At 41.9% G+C, this 27,014-nt stretch overlaps 1 protein-coding gene and 1 long non-coding RNA gene across 3 annotated transcripts; one reads left to right on the forward strand and one right to left on the reverse strand.

The window, feature by feature from the left end:
• Positions 1-3,258: 3,258 nt before the first annotated feature.
• On the reverse strand, positions 3,259-18,830 carry SRD5A3 (steroid 5 alpha-reductase 3). Of its 2 annotated transcripts, XM_027057000.2 has the most exons (5): positions 18,512-18,830; positions 11,361-11,503; positions 9,639-9,836; positions 5,799-5,933; positions 3,259-4,244 (listed from the first exon to the last, which is right to left on the reverse strand). In XM_027057000.2, exons 1-5 carry the CDS (start codon positions 18,730-18,732, stop codon positions 3,985-3,987), a joined length of 957 nt encoding a protein of 318 aa, XP_026912801.2. In that variant the 5' UTR covers positions 18,733-18,830; the 3' UTR covers positions 3,259-3,984. The 2 variants fall into 2 exon arrangements, with proteins under 2 accessions (XP_026912801.2, XP_026912811.2); XM_027057010.2 differs by lacking the exon at positions 5,799-5,933.
• LOC128314545 (uncharacterized) lies at positions 6,357-9,693 on the forward strand. The gene is made up of 3 exons (XR_008296317.1): positions 6,357-6,977; positions 7,661-7,780; positions 9,299-9,693. It is a non-coding gene; the product is annotated as an uncharacterized LOC128314545 (long non-coding RNA).
• Positions 18,831-27,014: the final 8,184 nt, after the last annotated feature.

Consider the following 27,014-nt stretch of genomic DNA (forward strand, 5'->3'; position numbering starts at 1 on the left):
GAAGTCGGTCGCTCAACCGACTGAGCCACCCCGGCGCCCCATGATTTTACATTAAAAAAAAAAAAGTATCCTTCAACAATAGTAATGAGGGAAAGTAGCATATGGGGGAGCAAATGCTTAGGTGGGTGAAGGAGATAGTGGTAACCTGTGGGGGTTCTCTTCCAGTAGCTTCATTTTCCTGGGCACAGAGATGTAACACAGTCAGCAGAGGGGGAGAGTGAACAGACTAGAGAACGTTAATATGGTTGCAGCATTGAAGACCATTTGAGGTTAGTGTTCATGAATTTGGAGTGGCTGTCTTGGACTGTATTTCTTCAGCCACACACAGTTCAGCTGTGTGGGTGCACACACAGAGAAAGAGCTGAATCTAACCAGGGTTGTGGCTTTGCTAAATCAGTAGGAGGACGCAAGAGTTGAGGATCTATATGAAGGAATGATTATAGTGATTTACCTGGAATTTAAGCAGGGTAAGGAGATAAGGGAAGACTTATGGGCGAAGGACAATGAAAATGCCATAAGATCAACAGATTGGAGGTCCCAACAGGGTAGAAAGATTGTTGCAGTTGCCATACTAGAACAATGAGCTGGAAAGACAGGAGTTGATAGTCAGAAACTAAGCAAAATATTTTCTCTATTTGGGGCTGACATTCTACTGGTTGAGGGTCACTCACCTGCTGTCCACCAAATTCCCCCTTTTTGTGAGTGGAAGCACAGGTGTTTTGCATGGGCTGCTTATTTCCACCTTGTCTTAGTTTTATTCCTATGGTCTTTCTCAGCGAGACGATTCCATGAAATCAAGTCTTTCAAGAGTGAACAGAATCTGCAGACAGATAGGCAGCATGATGAGCAAGGTCTCTTTGCTATAGAAGGTTGTGCAGTTTGAAAACTGCACAAAGGACACCAGGCCTGAAGGGTGAGTGGGGCTGAGATCCAGCCCGAGCTCTGTTCACTGAGCTGCGGTCCCATCACCTGCTGTCTTTTGTGGCCATAAAGGCTCATGCCCTGCTACTAGGCGGATATCCTGAGTGGTATCTTTTCCAATCCATAGAAAGGTATTGTGTGGGCCAGGAAGCCCTGATAAAAATTACACACATGCTATGAAGTCTTACCAGACGGCTAGACTCAGGAGGCAGGTTTGTCTTTCTGCTGAGAAATCCCTTGTGTTCCTTTGTCCTCTACGCGCTTCAAGAGTTGAGAATCTTCTCTGAGGAAGAGACTTAATACTAAACTTTCTCAATTATGTGCATAGAGTAGCTCTTTATAATTAGTTTTTATGTGGCTAATTACATTTTGCTTTCTGTGAAACCAATACCTGGCTTTCTAGATCACTGGTATTTGAGAAACCTGATGATGTATGTGTCACGTGAATTAGTTGTGGATCACTGCCACCTCCACTGGGTCTCGTCCATTTATTGGAAACATCTTAGGTTAGACAAATATATGCAATTTATAAAAAAGTTAAATGATTTTTTCCCTGATAAGCAATGTGAAAGGGTGGGCTGAAATTGCTTAGATAGGTGTAAAAAATTTCTACTTGCTCATTCACTATTTTAAGAATTTCTTTAATATATTGGTTCATTTCGACACACGTTACCTACCAATGGTCCTTGAATTTTCAGGGAGTTCTACAAATATGTATAGTCTCCTTAAACTATCTGTTAAGTGCCATATAAAAATATCTCAAAAGTCTCCCTCTTTTTTGGTAGTAATTCTAGCAATAACCACTCACTGAATTAAAAACGTAATACGGAACACGGTTTTATGGACACAAAATGATCCACGCTCACTGATAGCAAATGTTAGTACAGACGATGAGGTACGACTTGGAGACTTAAAAAGAGGCTACTTTCAGCACACTTTTCTAGTCACTAGTTAGTCCAGGGAATGCTGTCAGGAGGTGGTTCAGTATCATTTCCCCTAACTTAATAGGAACAGAGAATGGAAAGGTGAGGCTATTCAACTAAGGCGGCAGAAGGTCAAGAATCTCCACCCCCAACCTATTGCTTGGTTCTCCCCGGGAAGAATTTGCCAACTCTTTCTCTTTAGGCACACGGAATATATTCAACCAACACAAAGAGCAATGCAGACTGTGATCTAGCAAGCACAGCACAATTCTCAATCATTCTCCATGGTTAAGCTTTCATCAGAGACCACGCTACTTTGTTCTGAACCCCTTGGAGAACATCACTGCTTCCTCTTTAGCCTTCACCTAGAAATGCAATGTTTGAGCAAGGGAGGGAGAGGGAAAGTAAAGAGTGGGAGGGGACAGTAGGGACAGTGGGCCTGAGACAGGGATACTGCAGACCGGGAAAGTCTTCTAACAGCCCCTGATATGGTTCTTCACAGGGCATACTCATTATTTTACTTAAATGTGCAATGAAATTCCAGAACATCATCCAAATTCCTAGACTAACCTAGGTATAAAATGGTATGCTACAGCAAAAAAACATTTTTTCCCCCAAAGAGTTTGCCATTAAAAATCCATGCCACTTGTGTGGAAATTAAGACCAAACTGCAATATGCTTTACATTTCCAGTGTAGAAAAAGTTTTGTTCCTGAGTCCTGGTCCTGAGGATGGCAAATCTAAATGATAAATGAAATAAATATGTCGTTTATTTGAGTAGACTGATTAGCTGACTGAAGTGGCATTTGATTGATGAGAGAGAAAATGCCACAGCAGAAATTATTGTAAAAACTTTAGCAAGTGCTTTCATATGCATGTATTGAAAGTTCAGATTAGAAAGATCTCAGTTTAACAGCTTTGGTTTACTATTCTAGGGATGAGGGTGGGGAGGACATTCTTAAACTGTGCATTTGATTTCATGTCTGGTTAATGAGGTTCTTTCCCCCACAGCAAGGTACACATTAGTGCCAAACTTTAGTAGCTAGTAGACTAGGACACCTGCACGAAAGCAATCAAGTCAATACTTTGGTCACTAAGCCAGTAAATCTTATGTTGCACAAATGTGCAGTTTTTGCTGCAGCAAAACTGTGCTCAGGCTGTAGCATTAGCATTATTTTTCAATTGTTTTTCTTTTAAACTGCGCATTTATTTCCCTTTGGTTTAATCATGAGTATTTTTTAAAACATAAACTAGTGTAAACTTTATTCCTAAAAACTTCAGATTCATCTCATTAAAACAGTTAAACAGTTACTCGGCAAACAATGAATCCAGTTTGGATACCTACATATGAACATGGCTATAGCACTACGCAATCTGCAGCGAAGGTCAGTCCATGAATGGAGGCTCTTTACACATAAATATAAAAATATTTTATTTTCAGATGCTTTCACTTTTAAGGTACTTCCTTGAAAGGGATGTCAAAAAAGTATTAAATAAAAGAAGTTTCAAATTTTCTGTTAGGCTATGATTTGAGGGGGAGAGGAGTGGAAACCACTGTTGCTGGTTACATAACTGGAAATATTTGTGGCCACATGTGAAAGTATAAACTATTTCCAACAAAGTCATTTTTCCCTGAATCTGTTGGTGTGAAATGACATATTGTTATTTTCAAAAGCTTTTCTGCTTTTATTGAAATGCAACAGTTACTGAGCACTTATTATATTGCTTATTATGGAGTTCAGTTCATTTGTCCCTAACAAAACCAAAGCCACAGATGGTCTTCTCTCTTCCTTTGTGGATGTATGTGCATGTGTGAAGCTGTTTGTACATTCTTGGCTACTTTGCTTTTGAAGCACTTGGAGAAGCTCATCTACCTCTCAGCAGCTGGTTGGTTTTATAAAGCATCTCGGAAGGCAGACACGGCAGACACAGCACTCCCCAGTTTGCCAGAAGTTATTTCTTCTTTGAAGATTCATTTTCTTGAGGGGTATTGCTTTGCTCATTCAGTGAAGACTTTTGGGTATATAAAGGAAACAGAGTTTCAAACAGTTCTGCAGAAATTGTACTTTGGTCCCTAGACATTGTTGTCCTCAGGAACTGAACCTGTCATCTGGTTTGCCTTCTTCGTGACTGGGGTTATGTTAAAACAGAAATGGTAGGAAAGCTTTCCTATGCTTTGGATAGGAGGCAAATTTGCTTTTGTAGAATTTGTGACTGAGCAAAGCAGACAGGGCCTGGCTGAAGAAAACATATGTCACCACTAGCCACCAAGTTAAGTTGTGGAATCCAAAGGTGACAGCCATGGAAATGTAGATCATCAGCTCTGCTAAGTAGTTAGGGGAAGAAACGTATTCAAACCAGTCTCCGAAAGGGATTCGGTGGTTACAGTGAATGACCACTCCTGAAACAGAAACAGAAGACTTCCTGAACATATGAAGTTGTGGAAAGAAAGCTTACCACTTCGGTCCCCAGGCAATTTACAAAGACTCTTATTTTAAAAAGAGGATCACTGGGCACCTGGGTGGCTCAGTCGGTTCAGCAACCCACTTTGGCTCAGGTCATGATCTCGCAGTTTGTGGGTTTGAGCCCTGCACTGAGCTTGCTGCTGTCAGAGCAGAGCCTGCTTCAGATTCTCTGTCCCCCTCTCTCTCTGCCCCTCCCCTGCTCGTGCTCTCTCTCTCTCTCAAAAATAAATAAACATTAAAAAAATGAAATGAGGGGCGCCTGGGTGGCTCATCGGGTTGAGCGTCCGACTTCAGCTCGGGTCATGATCTCACGGTCTGTGAGTTCAGGCCCCGCATCGGGCTCTGTGCTGACAGCTCAGAGCCTGGAGCCTGTTTCGGATTCTGTGTCTCCCTCTCTCTCTGACCCTCCCCCGTTCATGCTCTCTGTCTCAAAAATAAATAAATGTTAAAAAAAAAAATTAAAAAAAAAATGAAATGAAATAACAAAGAGGATCACAGACCTGTGTGCAAACCCACTTCCCGTCACACTCCCATTGTCAACCTACTACGTATTAAAAAGTTGCACCCTTAGGTTGCACCATCAACTGAAAATAAGCACAAAGCAAACAAAGTCTGTTTCTCCACCAGACTTCCAAGCCAGTAATTAAGAGCTCAGACTGCAGTCAGACTGCAGGAGTTCAAATCCTGACTCCACCACTTACATGTTGTGTAACTTTAGAAAAGTTGCTTAACATCTTTAGTGTCCTCATTTGTAAAGTGAGGATAAGACTCGAACCACCTCAAGAGAGCACTGTAAAGCTGTATGTAAAGCACTAAGAACAGGGCCCGGCACAGAATAAGCACTTGGTAAATGATGAATAGGATTATTCCATTTTTAGTACTTCAAAAGCCTATTATAAACTGTACCTGTGGTAAGTCAACACAAGCTAACTAAAAGTTAAGTTTTTTTGCTTTGACGGAATGATACTAACTCAGCAAAGTAACACTAGCACTCACATGCTGGTTAGGCACATATCGTCAGCACAGGCCCCAAAATGTGGGCACAGCATAGAATCACAGAATATCAGGGCTAGATGGGACCGGGGAGATCTTCTGGCATAACGGTCTCATTTTACAAATGGGAAGATTAAGATTTTGACGAGGTGTCTTGTCAAAAATAAATATTTGATAGGGCCGCCTAGGTGGCTTAGTCAGTTAAGTGTCTGACTTCGGCTCACGTCATGATCTAAGAGTTTGTGAGTTTGAGCCCCGTGTCGGGCTCTGTGCTGACAGCTCAGAGCCTGGAGCCTGCTTCACTTTCGGTGTCTCCCTCTCTCTCTGCACCTCCTGCTGGCACGCTCTCTTTCTCTCTTAAAATAAAAAAACATTAAAAAATGAATATTTGATAGATAAGTCATTAACTAGGGCAGGAAGGAAAAAAATAAAGAAACACAGACAACTAACTTCTGAGGGTTAAAATCCACATGCAGTGCCTCTAAAAGACATCTCACCTGCTTTATTTTTCCTGAGATTGCCGAGAATGACATGGCACTTGTACTGATGGACAGATGACCAGATAAACATCATCATTCCGAGGATATGGAACCACCGGGCTTGCATCAAGAGATTTTTCCCTATCACATAGACTACAGAAAAAAGAGTTACCTTATTGGCCAAAATGCAAAATTTCAGAGGCTCAGGGAATTAAACAATCATACAGTTAGAACACAATTATCCGACTGCTCTGTTCCTCATGACTAGAAAATTATCGTGATGTAATTTACCAAGGACAGAGGGGAGAAGAAAGGGGTATGCTTTCCAGCCCGGGGCAGCTTCAGTGGTCCCTGACAGAGAACTCCACATTGACACATTCTCCTGTTCCCTTTTCAAACGCTTCAAGCACAGAGGTCAGCTCTGCCTCCTACTCTTTTTTTTTTTTTAATTTATTTATTTTGAGAGAGACAGAGAGTGTGTGAGCTTGGGAGGCACAGACAGGGAGAATCCCAAGCAGGCTCTATGCTGCCAGTGCAGAGCCCAAGGTGGGACTTGAACTCACAAACTGTGAGATCATGATCTGAGCCGAAGTCAAGAGCTGGACACCCAACCAACTGAGCCACCCAGGTGCCCAAACTCTTGGTGTCTCATACTCTTGTGTGGTAAGGCCACTGTGCATTTATATTTCTAAGCCTGGTTTTATGTCTTATTTCTTATAGTCTACCGTGAGAACACTTTCTAAAGGAATCCCACCCTGGGCTGCAGCCTTAAGCTATTCAGGGGAGACCCTGAATGCAGAACACAGACTTGACTGGCTCCAGCCAATGAAGAAAATCACTGGAAGTAAAGGCTCAGCATGGGGCTTCTCAAAAGAGAAATGTAAACTGCAAGATGAAAAATCAAACAGTATCCCTCTAATCTCTGATTAGAGGGAACCATGTTAGAGGGATTTCGTTCAGAAGCAGAAACACTCAAAAGTATCATCTTCCTCTTTCTTCTCCAGCTACCAAGAAGACAGGAAGAATTCAGGTCTTCTGGGACTGGCATCAGAAAAGCAAATTAAGGACTTCCTTGTGATCAGCAGGAAGCAGGCAAGCTAGTTAGGAACCTGACTGAAGAAACAAAGCTGTCCATTGACTGCGGGGAAGAGCCTGAGGGTCTGGAGTCTAGAGAGAGCCCCTACAGAGTTGACTCAGGTAAGAGAACCAAGGATCGTACTATTCCATATGGGTAACTGAAGGCAGGGCTCAGCTGATGACAGCTGGGCTAATGAGAGTCCACCAATATCTACCTGTGTTAATTTCTTTTAAAAACTTGTCCCATATAAACAGTTTACTATAGACTCTTAACGTTTACTAGATTTAGCCATTTAACTAAAAGGTTATCTTTTCAGAAGTTAAAAATAAACAAAATGTGAAAAATAGTTTTAAATTCAGCTGTAAGAGCAAGTCACTCTAGGATTAAAAACTGAGACAAGTGTTTGAGAGTTTACATCACTGCTAGAAGACCTGCTCTGAATCCGAGAAAGTACCTATGAGGAAAAAAGATTTCTAGGAGTACGTTGGAATTATAATGTGGGGAAGGGGAGTCAGGTGGAAGGCTGAGGCTCCAATCTGTGTAGTATTTAACTCTGTTTATTCATTAATTACTGACTGTCTACTGAGCCTGGCATCTCGCACAAGGCAGTGAATAAGTAAGGTAAAATCCCAGTCCTCATGAATCCACATTCTAGAGGCAAGAGGCAAACAGAAACAAGTAGACAAACCTATAATCAAGACAGGTTCAGGTAGAGATGGCACTCTGGAGAAAATAAAATACAACGTATAATGGAGAGTGGTTGAAGGAAGACCCTCTAGAGTTTAAACATTTTTTTTTTAAGATTTCATTTTTAAGTAATCTCGATGTGGGGCTCAAACTCACAACCCCGAGATCAAGAGTTGCATGCTCCAACTGACTGAGCCAGCCAGCGCCCGACCCTCCAGACTTTGAAGACAAGGAGGTACGAAGGTGTGGGCAGCTTACAGACATTCTTTCCTTTCCCTTTCACAAAAATCCTCTGAAATCAGGATGTGTCCTTAATTACAGATGAAGGTTCTGAGGCTCAGAGTGGTTAAACAAGCCAGAATTCAGATTCAAGCCCCCCTGAGTCCTAAGCTCATGCTTATTCCCATCAGGCCTTGCAGCTGGCAAATGCCCCAGTGTGTTCCCTCTCAATGAATTCCTGAAACCAGTTCTCACCACATTGTCCCAAAAGCCTGTATATGACCTCTTGAAAGACAAGTAGGTGAAAAAGAAGACAGCTTCAGAAATGAGTGTTTGGAAAGTGATTTTTGTGTGTGTCTCAGCTGCCTTTTCTTTCTTTTCTACCATACAGGAGGGAGGGCAAAAACAGTGGTCCAGCCAGCAGATGAAACTCCAGAAGAGATATGTAATGCCAATGGAGGCTAACAGACTGAAAGCTAGTGGGTTAGCCACATGCTTCAGAAAGCTCCTTTGGGTGGAAATCCCAGTAATGTTCACCACAGATAATAGTTCAAACCTTGATATGGCCTGCACATGAAAGAAAGCCAATGCAGAAAGCTCAGGGGGGAAATGCTGATTTGATTAAGTTCAGTGGAATCAGATGGAGAGATGCTAGCTGAGCGGCTGGAGCCAATAAATAATTCATGAATTAAGAAAGATTGTTAATAAATTGTACTCTACAATCATTCCTCAAGCCATAAAGGCCTTGGGTTATACCACAGCAGCACAGAGAGGATTTTCAAGGGGCTCCTCTGATACTGAAATCAAACCTGAGGAGAAAGCTTACTGAGTATTCTAAATATCAGACTTTGGTCTCTATTTACAAGGATGGAAAGGGCAGCTTTACGGAACATGGAGAATTGAACTCAGAACAGTCATGAATAGTCTGCCTTACAGTGTCCAGGCAGATGGATATACCAAGGGTCCAGGGTAAAGTTAGCCTCAGCACTAAAAACTAACTTCATTTACCCCAAATGACTTGAGTTCTATGTAGTAAGTATGCACTGTTTTTACCAAAATGATAGTCATAAATGTTTTATCTTCAGCCTCCCTTCCCCCACCAAAATATACTTTACTTCCTCCTCATAAACAAAGACCATGATTTTGCTTCTCTCTTCCTGGCTAGTGGGAGCTCAGAAGTGTTCAGACACAATTCTGATTTACCACAGTACGCTTTTGTCCTCTCCCCTCAAGCTGCCTCACTTGAAGAAAAGCTCTGTTATAACTGGAATCATCCTAAGACCTAAATGACCTAAGCTTAAAATGGCTTTCTACTCCCTCTTCAAATCACAACTATTCTCCAGGAGCCCAGGCCACCCCTTCCTCCTCTGGTTTTCTGAGATTTAATCCTGTACCACCCTTCCCCTTCCACACGTGCACACCAGAGGGACTGAGGCTTTGGTGAGACAACATTCTCTGCTGACCCTTTCTCTTGTTCTTGGGTGTTCCCCTGCTTCCTGTCCGACTCCTGACCACACTCTCTCTTTCCTTCCAGACTAACTCCACATGAGTTCAGTGACTTCATTCCCACCAAGGGAGGCCCATGTCCCAATTCTTCACCCTTGCACCTCCTGAACACTTGGCACTTTAATATCTTTACAGGCATTAGTGCTTAGGTAAGTGTCTTTCAGGTTTCAGCAGTTTTCTAACAGTTAATGTATATACCCTTGGGCATGTTGACTTTTTCAAGCTACTAGTAGAGTCCAAACTCTTCATATTCAAAGTGAGTTGAGCAGGTCTACTTTCAAACTGCCCTAAAGCTTGGTGGGGCGCTTTGCCTCAAGAGTACCTCATATGCCCAGTGACTCAGCTAACAGACCCCAGGAACCACTCACCATTTCTGCCGTCCATTGGCACTTGGCTCAGCACAGTTAGGCCGATGAGGACGTAGTAGACGAGTCCAAAACAGTACTGCACAACGTGAATCACAGCATTGGAGAAGACACTGACATAGAAGCACTCGAAGAGCCTTCTCAGGCTGTGGAGCCACAGAAATACTAACACTAAGAATGCAGACAGCGCCAGCTCACTCCCTAGAATTCAGAATGCAACACGTTAGCATCTTTCTTTCCAGGACTAATCCAAAGTTGGATTTTTTCCTACTATTCAACACAGTATTAAGTAAGATTAGAGCTAGGAGAGGGCCCTAAAAATCATCTGGTCTAATATATATTTTTTTTAAGTCATGAGGAAGTGGGCCAAGCAAAGCTAAGGAATTTGGCTAGTGACAAACTCAGGTCTCTTGACTCTCCATCATGTGAAAGCCTTCTAGGTTACATGTATGTCACTGTGAAGGAGTCTGTGCACTCAGAACCTGAGGACTGTGGATCTCCAGTCCCTGGCACGACCAGCCAGATGAAGACAGTCCGGAAGAGTGCCCACATGACCTCTAACAATCCCAGCTGGTGGGATCCCTGAGTAAGGGGAGACAAGAGACCAAGGCACCTGGAGAGGCAGAAAAGGGGACAGGAACAGAGATGGGGGAATTATGCATTTCTTTCCAGATTAAAAAAAAAAAAGAAAATTATACCTTTAGCAGACTCTGACCCTTAAGATCCATCTTCTTACCTGCCTCTCACCCCTTTGTCAAAAGAACTGGGAAGAACTGGGTTTTCAAGTGGCATAACACCTAGACTTTTTAAAATGAAAGTCGTACGTGCACACACGCACACACAAAGGAAGAGATGAAGTTTTAATGGCTAATGTGGGATTTGCTGAGGTATCCTCTGCTCCCAAAGGGGATCTGCATAGGTCTTCCCTTCCAGTTGCCATCTTTTGCAACGAGTTCCTCTGGTTATACAGAAAAGGATTGTTCCTACCAAGCCAGTGGTTTGGCTGCTGGAACAAAGGACAGAGGGAACGCGAGAACGATTTGTTTCTAATTCTGTCCCTCAGCCTCCTCCGCCTGACATTAACTGAAACCACCATATGGTTTTCACCTTCAATTCCTTTAAAAATCCTCCAATTTTTAAAATCGTTCTAGGTATCCTTATCAGAAGTAAAGTGAGGTGAATTTAAGGGCTCTTTTGTAATCATCTGGTCAAAAACTATTTACAGTCACTGTTATTATATAAGTAAAGCTTACAGTATAACAAACATTTTTTTAACTGGTGATCAAAAAGTAATTTCCTGTCATATTTCTGGGGTTCTGAGACATGATTTTGGTTCAGCGAAACAAATGATAAATGTTTTGAGGCAAACCCGAGGGATCCTAAGAACTTTTCCACTGAATTGTAAAGACTTTTGTATATATTAATCAGTAGTACTAAAAATATCAGAGGGAGAACGGTCTGTCCTGCACACAGCACAGCCCTTGCTGGGAAGTCAGGGACGAAGAGCTAACTCTGGGGCTGCCATGATCTCAGTGAAGGATGGGGGGGACACCCCCTTGGCCACCTGCCTATAAACCACTTACACTTTTTTTTTTGCCCTCACCCTCCACTTCCCAGGCCCACAGAGAAGCCTGAGGGTGGCTGTGAAATACTGAGAACAGCTCCCTACAGGCAGGAAAGGCGGGGACAGGACGAAATGGTTGTAACTAGCCAGGGGAGTCATACCTTGGAACTGGGCAGCCCCGAGAATTCTGAGCAAACCATGCAGCCAGTATGGAAAAGGCACTCCCAGGAACAGAGACTGAGTAAGGTGCCAAAGCAGGAAGCCATTCCACAGCACTGAGATGACATAGAAGTGAGAAAAATACCTGCAAGGTTAAACCAGTTAGGCAATAATCAGAGTAGGTCCACTTTAAAGCATTATGCAGGAATACTATTTTTAGGTTCCCTAACCTCTTTCCCCCATTCCCAAGGTATAGTTTTGTTGTTTTAATAGAACCTGAATCCTGCAGGCATTCAGATTTTTTAAAAATCTCCTTTCAAATGATGGGACCAGTTAACTCGTAGAACAAAGAGGCTTCCTGAGGTAAGAACATGATTGACCTCGTTAAACTTAGACAGATGGTCAATTAGCAATCTCTCTTATCTCTGGGTTAGGGGATGGCTCAAGTTCCAACACAGGGGGTGCCAGACCCCGGCAAATAGAACCTAGATTGTGCCAACAGAAGCCAAACGTGAAAGGTTTCTAAATCCTGAGCAATGTTGCTGCAATAGCCATACAACTCTTACACAAGATTTGCAAAACCACAAGCTCTCAGGGCTGGCCAGAAATCTTAAAGGTCCTCTGATTCAGTGTTTTCCTAAATTTCCTAAATTGTGTTGACCTAACTTTTATACTAACATGACAGATATTAACTCATAAAACTAGGTATAGACTCCTGATGGTTACAGCTCTCCTAAAGTACAGTGCCTGTTTTGCAATCAATTGCAACTTCACAAACAAAATACAAATAAAACCGGGACCAATAAAAATTGAAATTGGCAATGTTACTTCAATGTGAAAGATGGTGTTGGTTTACTGAAACCGTCTAAGGGCACAAAGGTCTAACCTTCTTTTGAGGTCCCTTGACCTATACTTCTATTTTTCTCTATTTAAATGAATTCAAAATATTTCTGACTCTGAAAGGTGTCTTCCCTGGTCTTTAATGCATCACTTACATACTAAGCCCCCTCCTTCTGGTCTCATTAGCCTGTGACAAGGTAAATAAACCTGGAGTCAGAGGATTAGATGGAATTCAGCAACTCTTCTTCCAGATGATCCAGAACATAGCCCCCCAGACTATGCCCACAACCCAGCCTGACACCGATCTAATCTGATCACTCCATAGCAACCCACTTAATTCTCCCAACTACTGTTACAAATTCTATCACCAAATCTGCCCTTGCTGAGCTATCCTGTTCTGATCTTCTATCCCAGTTCTGATCTTCTCTGGGCTCAAAAGCCTAGTTTCATCAAAAGTTCATCAGTGTCACTTCCAATACCCCACCCCCCACCCAGCCACTGGCTTTTGGTTGCCTTCCAGGGTCTCTAAGACATGCTTCCTAGAACTGAGTGCAGGTATGGTCTGAGCTACAAGAGCGGAGCAGAATGTCAGCAGAGCCCTGCTTTGCAGCCTTCCTCGGAATGGCTAGCTTCTGAAAAGCATCTTCTGGGCCAGCCACTCTACCTACTTCATTTTTCCACAGACATTTATTGAGAACTTAGAACGCTGCCAGGCAATGAATGTTCTAGGACCCAGGAACTCAGCAGGAAGCAAATAGACTGGGTCCCTGCCTTGATTATCTTTCAGCATATGATCAACAAATGAACCTATAGATATCTAGCATAATCTTGGGGTAGGAGACAGAGAGGGTGCAGAGGGGAGGCCATTCTGCACAGGTGGTCAAGGATGGCCTCTCTGGAAGTGACATCTGGCTAGAATGAACAACCCCGGTGAACTTCCAGGGCAAAGAATTTTCTAGGCAGAGAAATGACAAACACAAAGGCCCTGAGGAACAATAAAGGACACCTGTGTGGAGAAGGATCGGTGGTGAGGTGGGAGAAGCATATGCTATAGGGTCTCATAAGGACATGGGCTTTTATTCAGGGTGATGGGAAGCCATGTGAGCAGAGTGACCTAAATAACTTATGTTTTAAAAATTTCTTTGGCTGATGGAAAAGTTCTGAAGACTAATAGTGGTGATGGCTGCACAACAATGAGCATGTATTTAAAATCACTGAACTGTACACCTGAAAAGGGCTACAATGTTAAGTGTTTTGTCATGTCTATTTTAACACACACCCACACGTGCACACACACATACACACACAGGGCATGGCTTATTCTTTTTACTCTTTTTAAAGTTAAAAAAAAAAATCCCTTTGGTAAGCAGGTGGAAACAATCCTGTAAAGTTTATATGGTTATCTTCATGTGGCGGATGAGTAAATGCAGGCTAAGATGTTAGGTTACTTATTCAAGGTCACACAGTAAGGGGCAGCATTTAGCTCCAGAAGCTCTGATGACTGGAGTTAAAATCACACCACTGCACTTCTAATTCATGCAGCCTAGACCTGCCTGAACTTGCTTTTAGGTCCCTATATCACATGTACCAATTTATACCAAGCCTGCAGTCAACCAATCACTCAAATGCGTTTATAATTGGTTTATGAGCTGCTAAGCCATATCTTGCTACACCCTGCTTGTGCTGTGATGTTTCTGATTCACAGGCAGACTGCCGTTCTTATTCCTGCATTTTGTACCTTCTATCTCCTGTTTTGCTTGCCTGATTACCCTCTATGAGAAACATCTTCTACTCGATAAGTCTCGATTTTTATAAAGACGCAGCTTTAGCCTCAAATGATAGACCTAAAAACTCTACTCTTTGTTTTTAGACATTCTCCCTCTTTTTCCTCCCTTGGCAATTTGCTTAATTGTAGCACTGTTTTCCAAACCCTCGGGAACAGGGATAAGGTGATCCTTATGGACTCGGCACCAAGGAAGCACCCTTTTAACAACTATTTCAGTGCTTATTATAAGCCAGGGACTGCTCTAGGTTCTGGGATTACAGCAATGAACACAATAGATAATTCCAGTCCTCATGGCACTTACACTCACACACAAAAATAAATTTTACAGCATGCCAGCAGGTGATAACTGTTACTGAGAAAACTAAAGCCAGAAAGAAAAGAAGGACTATCTGGGATGGTAGAAATACTTTTAAACAGGGTAGATAGGGCACACCTCATTGAGAAGGTAACATTTGAGTAGAATTCTAGGAAGTGAGGACATAAACAGTATGACTGTGTGGGGAAAAAGTTTTCTAGGTCTAGATAACAGGCACTGCAAAGGCCCTGAGGTGGAAAAGAGAGGCCCACAAAACTGGACTGGGACTACATGGGGTGGGGGAGGGCTAACTACAGGACACAATGAGGTGGTAGGAACAAACTATATATGGCCTTGGGCTCTTCTTGTGAGTGAGTTAGAAGCCACTGGATGGTTTTGAGGGGGGAGGGGGGCAGGATCTAATAATACATATTTACTGATTGCTGGAACTGACCCAAAGCCCAATTAGGGGAGTTAATAGGGTTAACTAAGGAAGTGAACTAATGCTTAGTAAACATTGACAAGGTAATCTGTCAATCTTAGTAAACATTGACAAGGTGACTGGCCTGGGATAAGTGCTTTAATATCACCACCTATATGACAAGGGGGTGCTGTTATGCTAACATCTAATCCATATCCACTGTCTCTTGTCTGGACCATCATAACAGCCTCTTATTCAGTCTTCTCCACACAATGGCTAGTCAGTCACCCTTTCAAAACATGAATCACACAATGCCACGCCTGCTTCTCCATCCTAAAGCCATCAATGGCTTTCCATACACTCAGAATAAAATCTAATTTCCTCCCTGGCCCTGGTGAGCCAGCCCTGCCTCCTGCAATGAACTCGTCTCCTGCTCCAACGCTCCCTGACCATCCTCTCCAGTGTTGTCACTGCCACGGCCACCCAATTTTGCTCATGATCAAATAATCCTGCTGGATTTCCTCTGAAACACTTATTACCATCTGAAATTATCTCGCTTGTTTTGTAAGATTTGTTTACATATCTACCATACGTATCTATCTTACAAGAACTAAAAAGCTCCTGACGCAGAAGTACTCTATGAACACCAGTTAAATAAATGAATGAAAGAGAAGGTATCTTATCCAAAATTATTCTTGGAGTGAGCAGTTAAGTTAATCAATGAACCAATTAAACTTAAACCCTCTTTTTCTTAAAATTCATTCAAAACATAGTCATCAAGGACATTACTTGTCAGGCATTGTACCAGGGATATGGTAACAAAAAAGACAAATGTAAACTTATGGCAAGTTTACAGTCTAGAGGAGGGGTTCTTAACATTTTTCTTCCATGGACTCCTTTGGCAGTCTGGTAAAGGCTACTGGCTACTTCTCAAAATGTTGCTTCAATCACAAAATACATAGGGATTACCAAGGAAACCAATTATATTGAAATATAGGTAACACAACTACTAAAAAAAATTCGTGATAATAGTAACATATATACTTTTTGTAATTAATGTATAAAATAACAATATCCAGTGATTCATTCTTATAGTGATGAAAATAATATTTTGAGATCTCAAAAATTGTGTGTGTATATATATATATATATATAAACCCGTCACAATATTGCAAGTACTACTAATTCTACTGTGGTTTGTTGATTACATTCACCTTTAAGGAAATGCTAAATTTCAGCTAGAGGTTACTGAAATAAAGATGTAATTTTTTCTAATCCAAGTTTGCCCTGAATTTCTGCCCACAGGTCTCCTGGACCTCTGGCCAGGATTGCTGAACCCCAGGGGGAAAGTCTGGATGATTCTCTCTGCCTCCAGAACTCAATTCAACTGCAACGCTTTGACACCATTTTGAAATTTTAGAAGAAGTACTTCCATATACACTACACAAGTCAAGAGCACTGTGATTCATGTTGGAGTCACCTATTTATTCAGGCTTTCTGGGAAATCAATAATCTATGAACCAAAAGGAAAACAAGAAGAGCACCATCACTTTAGGGAAAAAAAACCCTATCCAACAGCAGTAATGGAACCAAACATGCCATGAACTGATTTAAGGTTTTATTCTGGCCTCCTTTGGAAAAAATAACCCCGAACAAAATTACCTAAGCACTATTTAAAAAAAATTCTTTAACATATATTTATTTTTGAGAGACAGAGAGAGTCAGCAGGGGAGGGGCAGATAGAGACGGAGACACAGAATGTGAAGCAGGCTCCAGCCTCTGAGCTGTCAGCACAGAGCCCAATGCGGGGCTTGAACATGACTTGAGCCGAAGTCAGGTGCTTAACCAACTGAGCCACCCAGGCACCCTTCCTAAGCACTATTTTAGATGCAGAAAAGTGATTTATAGCTGTCTCTTCCTTGGTGTAAAAATTACAGGTTTATTTTCACTTTTAAGAATATTTAAACTTTGCATAAGGAAATATATTTAAATAAAGTATCTAGACATATTTGTCTTTCCTTACTGGCCTGGACTTCAATACTAAAGAAATGCTGGTCTAACTTTAGAGAACAAAACATCATGGAGGTTCTACTCTAGAATTCTGGAAGAAGAAAAAGGTGTAAATTAAGGGAGAGATTACAAACCCAAAGAGTAGTAATGAACAAAGGAAAGGTACCAAGTTTGTTTCTTAGCTGTCATGAGGACATGCTTGAGCACTAACAGCTAGGGTATAGGAGCCAGAGAAACAGGTGAGTGCAAGGAATGATTTGAAATGTGGTGTCCTTTACATCTAGGGACACTAATGCCTTTTTCAAAATTCACAGCACAAATTGTTAGAATCCACAGTAAGAAATAACGTTTTCTTCACTTTATAACATTAAAAAAATGACAGCCTGGGAATGCCATTGCTAGTAAGTAGAAAAGAATGTACTGCAATCAAACTTGATTAAAAATAGGATGACGGGGGTGGGGGTGCCTTGGGTGGCTCAGTTCGTTGAGTGTGGGACTCCTGGTTTCCGCTCAGGTCATGATCTCATGCTGGTGAGATCTTTGCCCCTATTTCCACCTCCTGCTCTCTTTCTCAAAAAAAAAAAAAAAAAAAAAAAAAAAGATAGATAATTTTGACTTAAAAAGAGCCCCTAATAAATACGAAGTTTGACTAATGTGTCCTAAATACTTCTACCTCTTCCCAGAACCTCATTCCCTTTACTCTTCCTCTAAATGACCTGGTTTTTCCTCCTCAGTGTTAACACCTGATGAATCCTTCTCCAAAAGACAAAAGTAGGGGGGATTATCCATGTTTCAGAAACCAAGTTACACTTAGTCCTATTGTTGTCTGTGGACCTGGGACACTGCCAATGAGAGGTTCACATGATTAAACCAGGGGTTTTAATACGTTAAAAACCTTATCACGTTCCTCCACATAACTTCCTAAATATCAACTTAAGATGCACCTTAAAGCCAGAAAAGCCACTGCTATTTTCCGAAGCGTTTGGCTGACTCTTCCCAGCTATGCTCTGAATTCAGAGTAAAAAAACCAAACACCCTCCCACCCGCCCAACAAATGCAAATTATAACAAGTCTTTACAATTTCTGAAAGAATTCTATGTAAGCCCTAACGATTTCATCTTTCTTGGTTATAAAATCGGTTGAAAGTCAAATAAAGCTTCGGGATCGGGCTTGCCGAAAATGTGCACTCTTGGGCCACATTCTTCCCCAGGGGCACCCGCCAAGATGCCAGGTAGGAGGGTCGGTGCGGCCAAAGGAGGTGGCGCCCTTGTGGTGACCAGCGTCTGGCCCCTTGTCCTGACTTTGGGGGTCAGAGAGACAAACGGGGGAAACAGGCGTGAAGGGCTGGCCTGCCTTCGAGTCCACGAGAGTTCCGGTGACCTCAAGTTAGATTATAAACCCCTAGAGTGCAGGCGAGGGGGAGAAAGGAGAATTTGGGGCCAAAAGGATTTAACCTGCCGCCTGTGCACCTGGGGGCACAGCCAAAGACCAGGCCTACATCGGAAGCGCTGCCATTTCCTCCCAGGGAAAGACTCGTGCGGCTCCAAGCTCACATTGCCGCGCGGCTCACCATCTTTGCTGTCCACCGGCCCTGGGGGCATTCCGCCACCTTGGGCCACAACGCGGAGGCGGCAGTGCCTGGCAGCCCAGCCGGGGCAGCGCTGCGCCCGGCGTCAAGGCCTTCCTGGCCTGGTCAGCGCCGGCCCCGCGTCCGCCTCTGCTGCCCCCTGCCGGCTGCCCGAGCCGGGCGCTCCGGGCTCCCCGCGCCTCGGTATCCCGGGCTCAGCCGGGGCGCGGTTACCTCTTGGGGACATCAAAGACTCGGTAGGCGGCCGAGCGCGACGGCCCCTCACTCTTGGTTTTCCCATAGCGGATCAGGTCCTGGAAGAGCGCGCAGCCGGGGACCAGGCCGGCCGGCACGAGCTGCAGCACCAGGGTCAGCAGGAAAGCGGCGGTCAGCGCGAGCCACAGAGCGCGCAGCGGGTTCAGCGCCGAGAGCTCGACCCCCGCCCAGGGAGCCATAGCCCGAGCGCCGGGCTTCCCCGCTCCCAGGGCCCGAACCGCCCGCCCGCGCCCCAGCGGCCGCTCCCGCGCTGCGTGCCTGTCTCAGCTAGGCGGGACGTCGGTGACGCAGCGCGGGGCGGGGCCGTGCGCCCAGGACTCGGCCCTGGGGCGGGGTTACGCTGGCCCTCCTGAGTAGTCCTCAGTCCCTAATTGGATTTAAGTAAGCCCAAAGTATGATTCAACATCATTCAAAGAATTGCAAGCCTGCACTGCTGCATTATTTTCAATGAAAAACGGAAACAACCCTGAGTGGCCCAGTTTAGAATATTTAAATTATTGTACAATACACATTTGTAATAGCATGCAGACATTGCCATGCTCATTAGCATGCAGACTGTGGAAACACGGAATGCCAAGTTCTGATGACTGAAACTAGATTAAGTGATAAAAAGCTGACTGTAAAGTACATAGCTGTGATTGCAAACAACCATACTAATACAAATGTGTGTATGTATTGATGAAGAAGGTAGGTCATACACGAAAACGAATAGTTGTATTAGGATGTTGGGAATGTGTATAATTTAAACCAGTAAAGTAGAAAATCATCAAGACGATTGCAAATAACCCAAAAGTGAAAGTGGTAAAAATTGTATTTAAAAAGCAGCATTCCTTTCCCTAGAGTTCCACTCCCTAGAGGTGGTTTTTAACTCTATGTAATGACAGTGCTATGAATTGACGCATTAAACATTTAAAATTTTGATTTGATCAATTTAAATCAGTAAATTCAATAAATTTAAATATTGATTTTCAGTTACAATAAATCAAAGTTTAACTCTTTTAGGCAATTTTTAAATTAAGTTTATTTATTTATTTTGAGTGGGGAAGCGGCAGAGAGAAGGCGAGACAGAATCCCAAGCCGACTCCGTACCATCAGCGCAGATCACTAACCGTGAGATCATGACCTGAGCGGAGGGCAAGAGTTGGACGCTTGCCTTCGGCTCAGGTCATGATCTTGAGGCCTGTGAGTTTGAGCTCCACATCGGGCTCTGTGCTGACAGCTGAGAGTCTGGAGCCTGCTTTAGATTCTGTGTCTCCCTCTCTTTTTGCCCTTCCCCCACTCACGCTCGGTCTCTTTCAAAAATAAAAAAAACATTAAGAAGACAGAAAAGAGTCGGATGCTTAAACCACTGTGCCACCCAGGTGCCCCTCTTCAAGGCAATTTTTAAAAAGCCTTTAAAATGTCAATTTCCAAAAAAAAAATATTGTATGTCTATTATATGACAAGCACCATTTTGGACAGTGAGGTTTACCTGACAATGCTACTGCCTTTTTGGAGTTTACATTCTTTTTTTTCTTTAAGTATGTATGCATGTATGTATGTATGTATTTATTTAGAGAAAGAGAGAGGGTGTGTGTTTATGTGTGCATGCCAGCATCGGAGGGAGAGAGAGAGAGAGAGAGAGAGAATCCCAAGCAGGCTCCAAGCTGTCAGCACAGAGCTGGACCCAGGGCTTGATCACAAACCCTGAGATAATTATCTGAGCTGAAATCAAGAGTCAGTCACTTAACTGACAGAGCCACCTGGGTGCCCCAGGAGCTTACATTCTTGAGATTGGGTAGCAGGTGAAGGATGAGTGAGGGGAGAGGTAGCTGGCTTATCACTCTTTGCCCAATGAGATACCCTACATGTGTGTTGAATAAACATCAGGGAAACTGGTGGTTAGGTTAATGTGACTTCAGCAGTCCAAAGGATTGTTAGAGTTTTATTTCTTTGTGTGAGAACTCATAAGCTTTTCCAGTGTGTTGAGAACCATGTGATAAAAGGATGGTCAAATTGGCCTTCTAGCTGGCACAATGAGGCCTTTTTGTATGACTCAGGATCCCTTCTGTAGGAGTCATTCCTTCATTTTTCTTCGTTGTTCTTGGGTTAACCCCACACAAATGCAGCTGGCCTTTCTAAGACATTTTCCCAGACAAGCTACTTGCAGTGACCAAACTGCCTGGGTGAGGGAGGTTTTCTTGTAGTTATTTGACCTGGGGAAAGATTGCAAAACAAGATCAGTGTGTGTGTGTGTGTGTGTGTGTGTGTGTGTGTGTGTGTGTGTGTGTGTAATGAAATAGGAAAGATTGAGGCTAGAGAAAAAAGTTATCTTTTTTTGGTTCAGATTTTGATCAGAGTGCACAGCTCATATTCAGACAAACCCCCTGTAGAGGGCAGTGGCTGAACAGGAAGTTATAAGTCAAACCCTACTGAGAGCGTTTGTATATGTTTAAATCCTTCCTGGAATGAATTATTTCAGAAGTGGAAAACCAGGCTAAAGTCTGTTAGAGAGATCATCACCAATAAGTATAAGTCAGTTTTCATCTTTCTTTGTTTAATTACCAGCACTATATAACCAACAAATCTCTGGCATTGCCTGTAGTAAATGGCAATGCCATTCTTCTAGTAGTTCAAGCAAAAAAACCTTGAACTAAACCTTGAGTCCTCTCTTTTTCTCACAGCCTAAATACAACCTGTCAGCAAATCCTGTTGGCTGTACCTTCAAAGTATGAAACCTAAATTCAGTCAATTCAGTGAAACCTTTGGAGTCAGTGCTCTACTAAAGACCCTAGACTGCTCTGTAAATAAGAAAAAGAAAGGAAAGTTCTAAGGACTGAAAACTAAGAAACACACTATCATTATTTGAAGATAATCAGAAACTCCAATAGAGTCTACAGATAAGATATTAGAACTAATAGGAAAGTTTGGTAAGGTTGCTGGATACAAAAATCAATTTATAAATACTGATCATTTTATTTCCCAGCAGAAATAGAAATGTTTTTAAGATACAATTTTCAATGACATAACATATTTCATGTTTAGGACTAAATTTCATAAAAGATATGTAAGTCTTTTTCAAAGAAAATAATAAAGTCATACTGGTATTACAAAAAGATATATCTAAAAGGAGAGCTATAATAAGCTCACAGATTGGTTAGGATGACAATTGTCCCCAAATGGATTTATGGAATAAATATAATCCTGATTAAATCCCAACTTTTCATGGAACTTAACAAGCTGATTCTAAAATTTATATGGAAGTAGAAAGGGCTAAAGATGGCCAAGGCACTCTTGAAGGTGAAGGAGGAGGTCAGAGGGTTCATTCTATGAGACATCAAGACTGACACAGAGCTGTAGTAATGATATCAGTGTGGCATGGAAGTAGGGATAGACAGCAGACAGTGGAGCATAATGGAGAACCCAGAAACAGATCCCCATGTATACAAACACTTGACATATGATTGAGGTTGCATGATACATCAGTGAGGAAAGGTTGAACTTTATAATAAATGAGGCTAGGACAAATGAGTAAGTCCCAGGAGATGGACATGGGTGGTGATAGAGAAGGGAGAGAGAGAAAAGAAATGGGACCCCTTCCTGACTCCATTAGTGAAAAATCAATTTCAGGTGGATTAAAGACCTAATGTGAAAGGCAAAAGTAAATCTTTTAGAATGTAAAATAGGAAACTACCTGATCCCACGTTAGGGAAGTTGTTTTGTTTTTTTTTTTTTCAAGATATAGAAAACAACCAGAAGAAAATATCAGTGGGTGCCTGGGTGGCTCAGACAATTAAGTGACCGACTTTTGATTTCAGCTCAGGTCATGATCCCACAGCTGTGGGTTTGAGCCCTGCATCAAGCTCTGCACTGACAGTGTGGAGGCTGCTTGGGATTCTCTCTCCCTCTCTCTCTGTCCCTCCTTCGCACATATAGCACATGTGCTATATATAAATAAATAAACTTAAAGAAAATATCAATACATTTTGCAACATTAAAATTAAAACCTTATCTTCCTCAAAAGACACCATAGAGTGAAATACAAGGCACAGAATAGGGAAAGGTATTTGCTATACATATAACCAATAAAGGATTAGTATCCTCACATTCATAAATTAAAAAAAAACACAGACAACCTAATAGAAAAACGGGCAAAAGACTTGAGCAGGCACTTCCCCAAAGATATTCAGATAACCCAAAACATACAAAAATGTGACCAATCAGGGAATTGAAAATTAAACTAAAACGGAATGTAACATTCCATCAGAACAGCTAACATTAAAACAACTGAGACACTGAGTGTTAAAGTTCTGGAACAACCAGAATCATCAAACAGTGCTGAAGCAGGATAAGTTGCTACCACTTTGGAAAACAGGTTGGCATTATCTGGTAAAGCTGAAGATACCATATGCTATGACTTAGCAGCTCCACTCTTGGATGTATATTAGAGCAATGCACATGCACGTGCTCCAGGAGATACAGACAATGATATTCAAAGGATAGTTCAAAACTGGAAACAGCCCAAATATCTATCAACAGTAGAAGAGATAAATACAGTGAGCCATGTTCAGACACTCCAATGTTCTTAAGTGATTGCAAGGAACATACACAGCTCCATGCAGTATGGATGAATCTTACAAACATAATGTTGGATGAGAAAAGGCAAGACACAAAAGTACACACTGTATAATCCTACTTATATAAAGTTTAAAAACAGGAAAGAAAAGCAAAGAAATGATCATTTTCAGGTCACTTGCAAGGGAGAGAAGTTTGTTTGGTAAGGAATTATATATGAGAGACTTCTGGTGTCCTGGCAGTGTTCTCTTTATTGCCCTGCATGATAGCTACCTAGAGGTTTACTTTATAATCATTGGTATGCTGTATATTTGTGTTTTATGTACTTTTATGTATCTTTTTATTGCATTTAACAATAAAAAATGTTAGAAAAGTATATTCTTAATCTGACCATGTCTTACCAAGTTATTCCTTCTACCCCGGTCCAGCCACTTTTTGCCCTCTACTCTATTATTGTAATTATTATAATAGCCTCCTAACTAGTGTCCTGCTTCTAACCCTTGTTTCCCTTACAATCTAGTCTCAACACAGTAGAGTAATTTTTTTAAAATGTAAGTAAATCATGTCATTCCTTTGCTCAAAACTCTCTACCTGTCTACTTTTGACATGTTTGCTTTGTATCCAGTTTCCTGGGCACTGGTTCTATCTTTTTATTTAGTTGTCTTTCTCAACTGAGAAAATAACATAAAAAAATTGGTCTGAGCCTTTGATACTTCTGCCTGGAACAAGCAAAATGCCAGACCACTTGGAAAAGATTGTCAGAGAAAAAGAAGTCACACTAAAGATGAGTTCCTGAAAAGTTATCGACCTCATATGGAATCAGTTTACCATGAGTGACAAAAATCAGGAATATAGAACTCTAAGAGACTGAGATAACTAAAATCACAGTCTGAAAGGAATAAAATAAGTACGTTCAAAATGATCAAAGACACAATGGAAGGAATCAAACCCCCAGAAATAATGCACTATTGGAAAAGACCAAGCAAGCTTTATAAAACCAAATAGAATTTCTAGAAAAGGTAAAAAGTGATTGAATAGCCTTTTAGAGAGAGCTGAAAAGAGACTATGAACCTCAATCTATGGTAGATACTCAGAAAGCAGTGAAAATTGATAGAGATGGAAAATGGAAGAAGATAAGAACAAGGAGGAAGTGGGCCAGCATAGAGTCAATAGGATGCCAGAAGGAAGGAACAGAGAAAATGCCGAGAAGATAAAGTTTGAAAATGCAGCAGTTGAGAATTTTTCCAATTTGGTTAAAATTGTGAATCTTCAAGTCTAAGGAACATAATGAAACTTGGGCAGAATGAATAAAAATAGACATCTAGACACGGAAGTAAAAATGAAAATCAGAGACAAAACACACACACCAAGCCTTAAATGCAATGAGAGAAGAAAGACAAATTACTGAGAGGACTAATAACTAGACTAAAAACAGTAATAATGTAATTCAGAAGTCAATGGAATTGTGTTTTAAAATATTCAAGCAAAGTAACTGTCAGTTAGAATCTATACACGAGAAAGTATCATTTAAGAATAATAGAATTGTTGAAAATTGAAGAAATAAAATTTATCATTCAGAGGGTCTTATTGAGAAAAGTACATGAGCATGTCCTTTACAAAGAAGGAAATCAGATCCGGAAGGAGAGAGTGAGATGTAGTGAACAATGGTAAATAATGTAATTGGCAAGTGTGAGTGTTTATGTAGATTACTAAGTACTGATTTCATAAAATAATATTACTGACAAACTTGTATAAAAGAATAAAGTTGGAATAAAATACCAGATGACAGGTAAGATGGGGTGAAGTGGTAAATTTCTTTTAAGGTCTTTGTGTTTGGAGGCTGAGAATGGTCATATTTGACTTAAAGCCTCAAGTTAATGTTAAAAATGTAAGGTCAACCAATACAATCGAAATAGGATTCAAACCGGTCTGTAGGTGGTAGGGAAAGGAAAAGAGGAAAATATACAAATGTCCAATAAGCACATCAAAAGATCCTCAACATTGTTATCCATCAGCAAAATGCTAACCAAAACCTCAGTGAGATGCCACTTCACAACCAGAAATACAACAATAATCAGTAGTATAACTATAATCATACACTACAGGTGGGAAGGTAAAATGGTGCATCTACCTTGAAAAACAGCCTGGAAATTCCTCAAGAAGTTAAACATAAAGGAACCACTTGTATTTGTACAAACAGCAATTGTACTCCTAGGCATATAACCACAAGAATTGAAAATATACATGCACGCAGAAGCTTGTACATGAATGTTCATAGCAGCATTCTTCATAATAGCCAACGGTGGAAATAATCCAAATGTGTATCAACTGATGAATGCATAAGCAAAATATGGTATAGCCATACAATCGAATAATATTTGGCCATAAAGAGGAATGAAGGACCAATATGTGCTATGACATGGATGAACCCTGAAAACAGTATGCTAAGTGAAAGAAAGCAGTCACAAAAGACCACAAAACAATACATTGAGATTGGGGGGGGGGAGGGGTAATTTATCACTCCCCTCTCCCTCTGCTAGCCCCCAATCAGCAGTGTTGGTAAGAGGTAAGAGCCCAGAGTCTGCTGAGCCTCTCAATTTCCTGTCTCAAATTCAACAAACAGTTGAGTCATTCTTTCCCCACGCAGGGAGGAGTGAGCGATGGGGACTGGAGAAATATCAATGGTGTGGTCCTCCCACATTTTTTCCCCTTTATCTTGGTAACACCTCTAAACATTGCCCGGTATGTTCATTTATTCACACACACACCAACTATTTGTTGAGCACTCACCGTGGGCACAGTGCACAGTGCACAGTGCACAGTGAGCAATAAAAAACACTGGGCTGTAGCCTCAGGGAGCTGGCGTTTTGGTTGGGGGAAATCTACTCATGTCTCAGTTTTCCCAGGAACTGGTTATCTCCATGGCTCCAAAATCTTGGTCTTCTCTTGTGTTTTCATGCACCACATCTAATCCATCTGAGAATCCTGCTAGATTTACCTTCAAAGTATGCCTAGAATTTGATACGATTTCAGTATTTCTGCCATTATCATTCTTGTTCAAGCCACCATCATTTCCTGCCTGCTTCGATTATTATAATCATATTTTTTTAAGTTTATTTGTTTTGAGAGAGAGAGAGAGAGAGAGTGAGCTGGAGAGGGGCAGAGAGAGAGGGAGAGGGAGAGAATCCCAAGCAGGCTCAGCACTGTCAGTGCCTGCTTCATAGTGGAGACAGACCCAGGGCTCAAACTCACAAACTGAGATTATGTCCTGAGCTGAAATCAAGAGTTGGACGCTTAACCAACTGAGCCACTCAAGTGCCCCTATAATAACCTTCTAACTCCCACTTCTGCTTTAGTCCCTAAGATCTATTTCCCTCACAGCAGCTGGAGCGATTCCTTCTAAAGGTTAAGTCAGATCATGTTACACCTCTGCTAAATCCTCTAGTGGCTTTCCTTGTATTTAGAGGAACATCAAAATCCTTACAATGGCATACTTGGTCTTACCTGATCTGGTCCCTGCTACTTCTCTGACTTCTTCTCTCCCTCCCCTTGCCTGCACCCTCCACTCCCTTCACACTGGCCTGTGTTTTGCTGCTGAAACTGCTCCCCAGGCTCCTACCTTATGGCCTTTGTACTTCTGTTCCACTTGACCAGGCAGCTCTCCCCCAGTTATCTGTATGACCACTTCCCTTGATTCTTTTGGGTTTCCTCTCAAAATTAAGAAATATCACCCTATATAAAATAGTACCTCCCTCCTTTGCATTCCCCCCAATATTCTCCCGTGTCATTTACGGCAATCTGATATATCATATATTCCATCATTTATGTGTTTACTGTATGCCTTTTCCCACAAGAATAAATATATGAGGGGGGCAGTCCAGGGCCTGTGTCAGTGCCTGCCTGCCAT

The sequence above is a fragment of the Acinonyx jubatus genome, chromosome B1 (assembly GCF_027475565.1).
Source record: "Acinonyx jubatus isolate Ajub_Pintada_27869175 chromosome B1, VMU_Ajub_asm_v1.0, whole genome shotgun sequence".
Lineage (NCBI taxonomy): Eukaryota > Metazoa > Chordata > Mammalia > Carnivora > Felidae > Acinonyx > Acinonyx jubatus.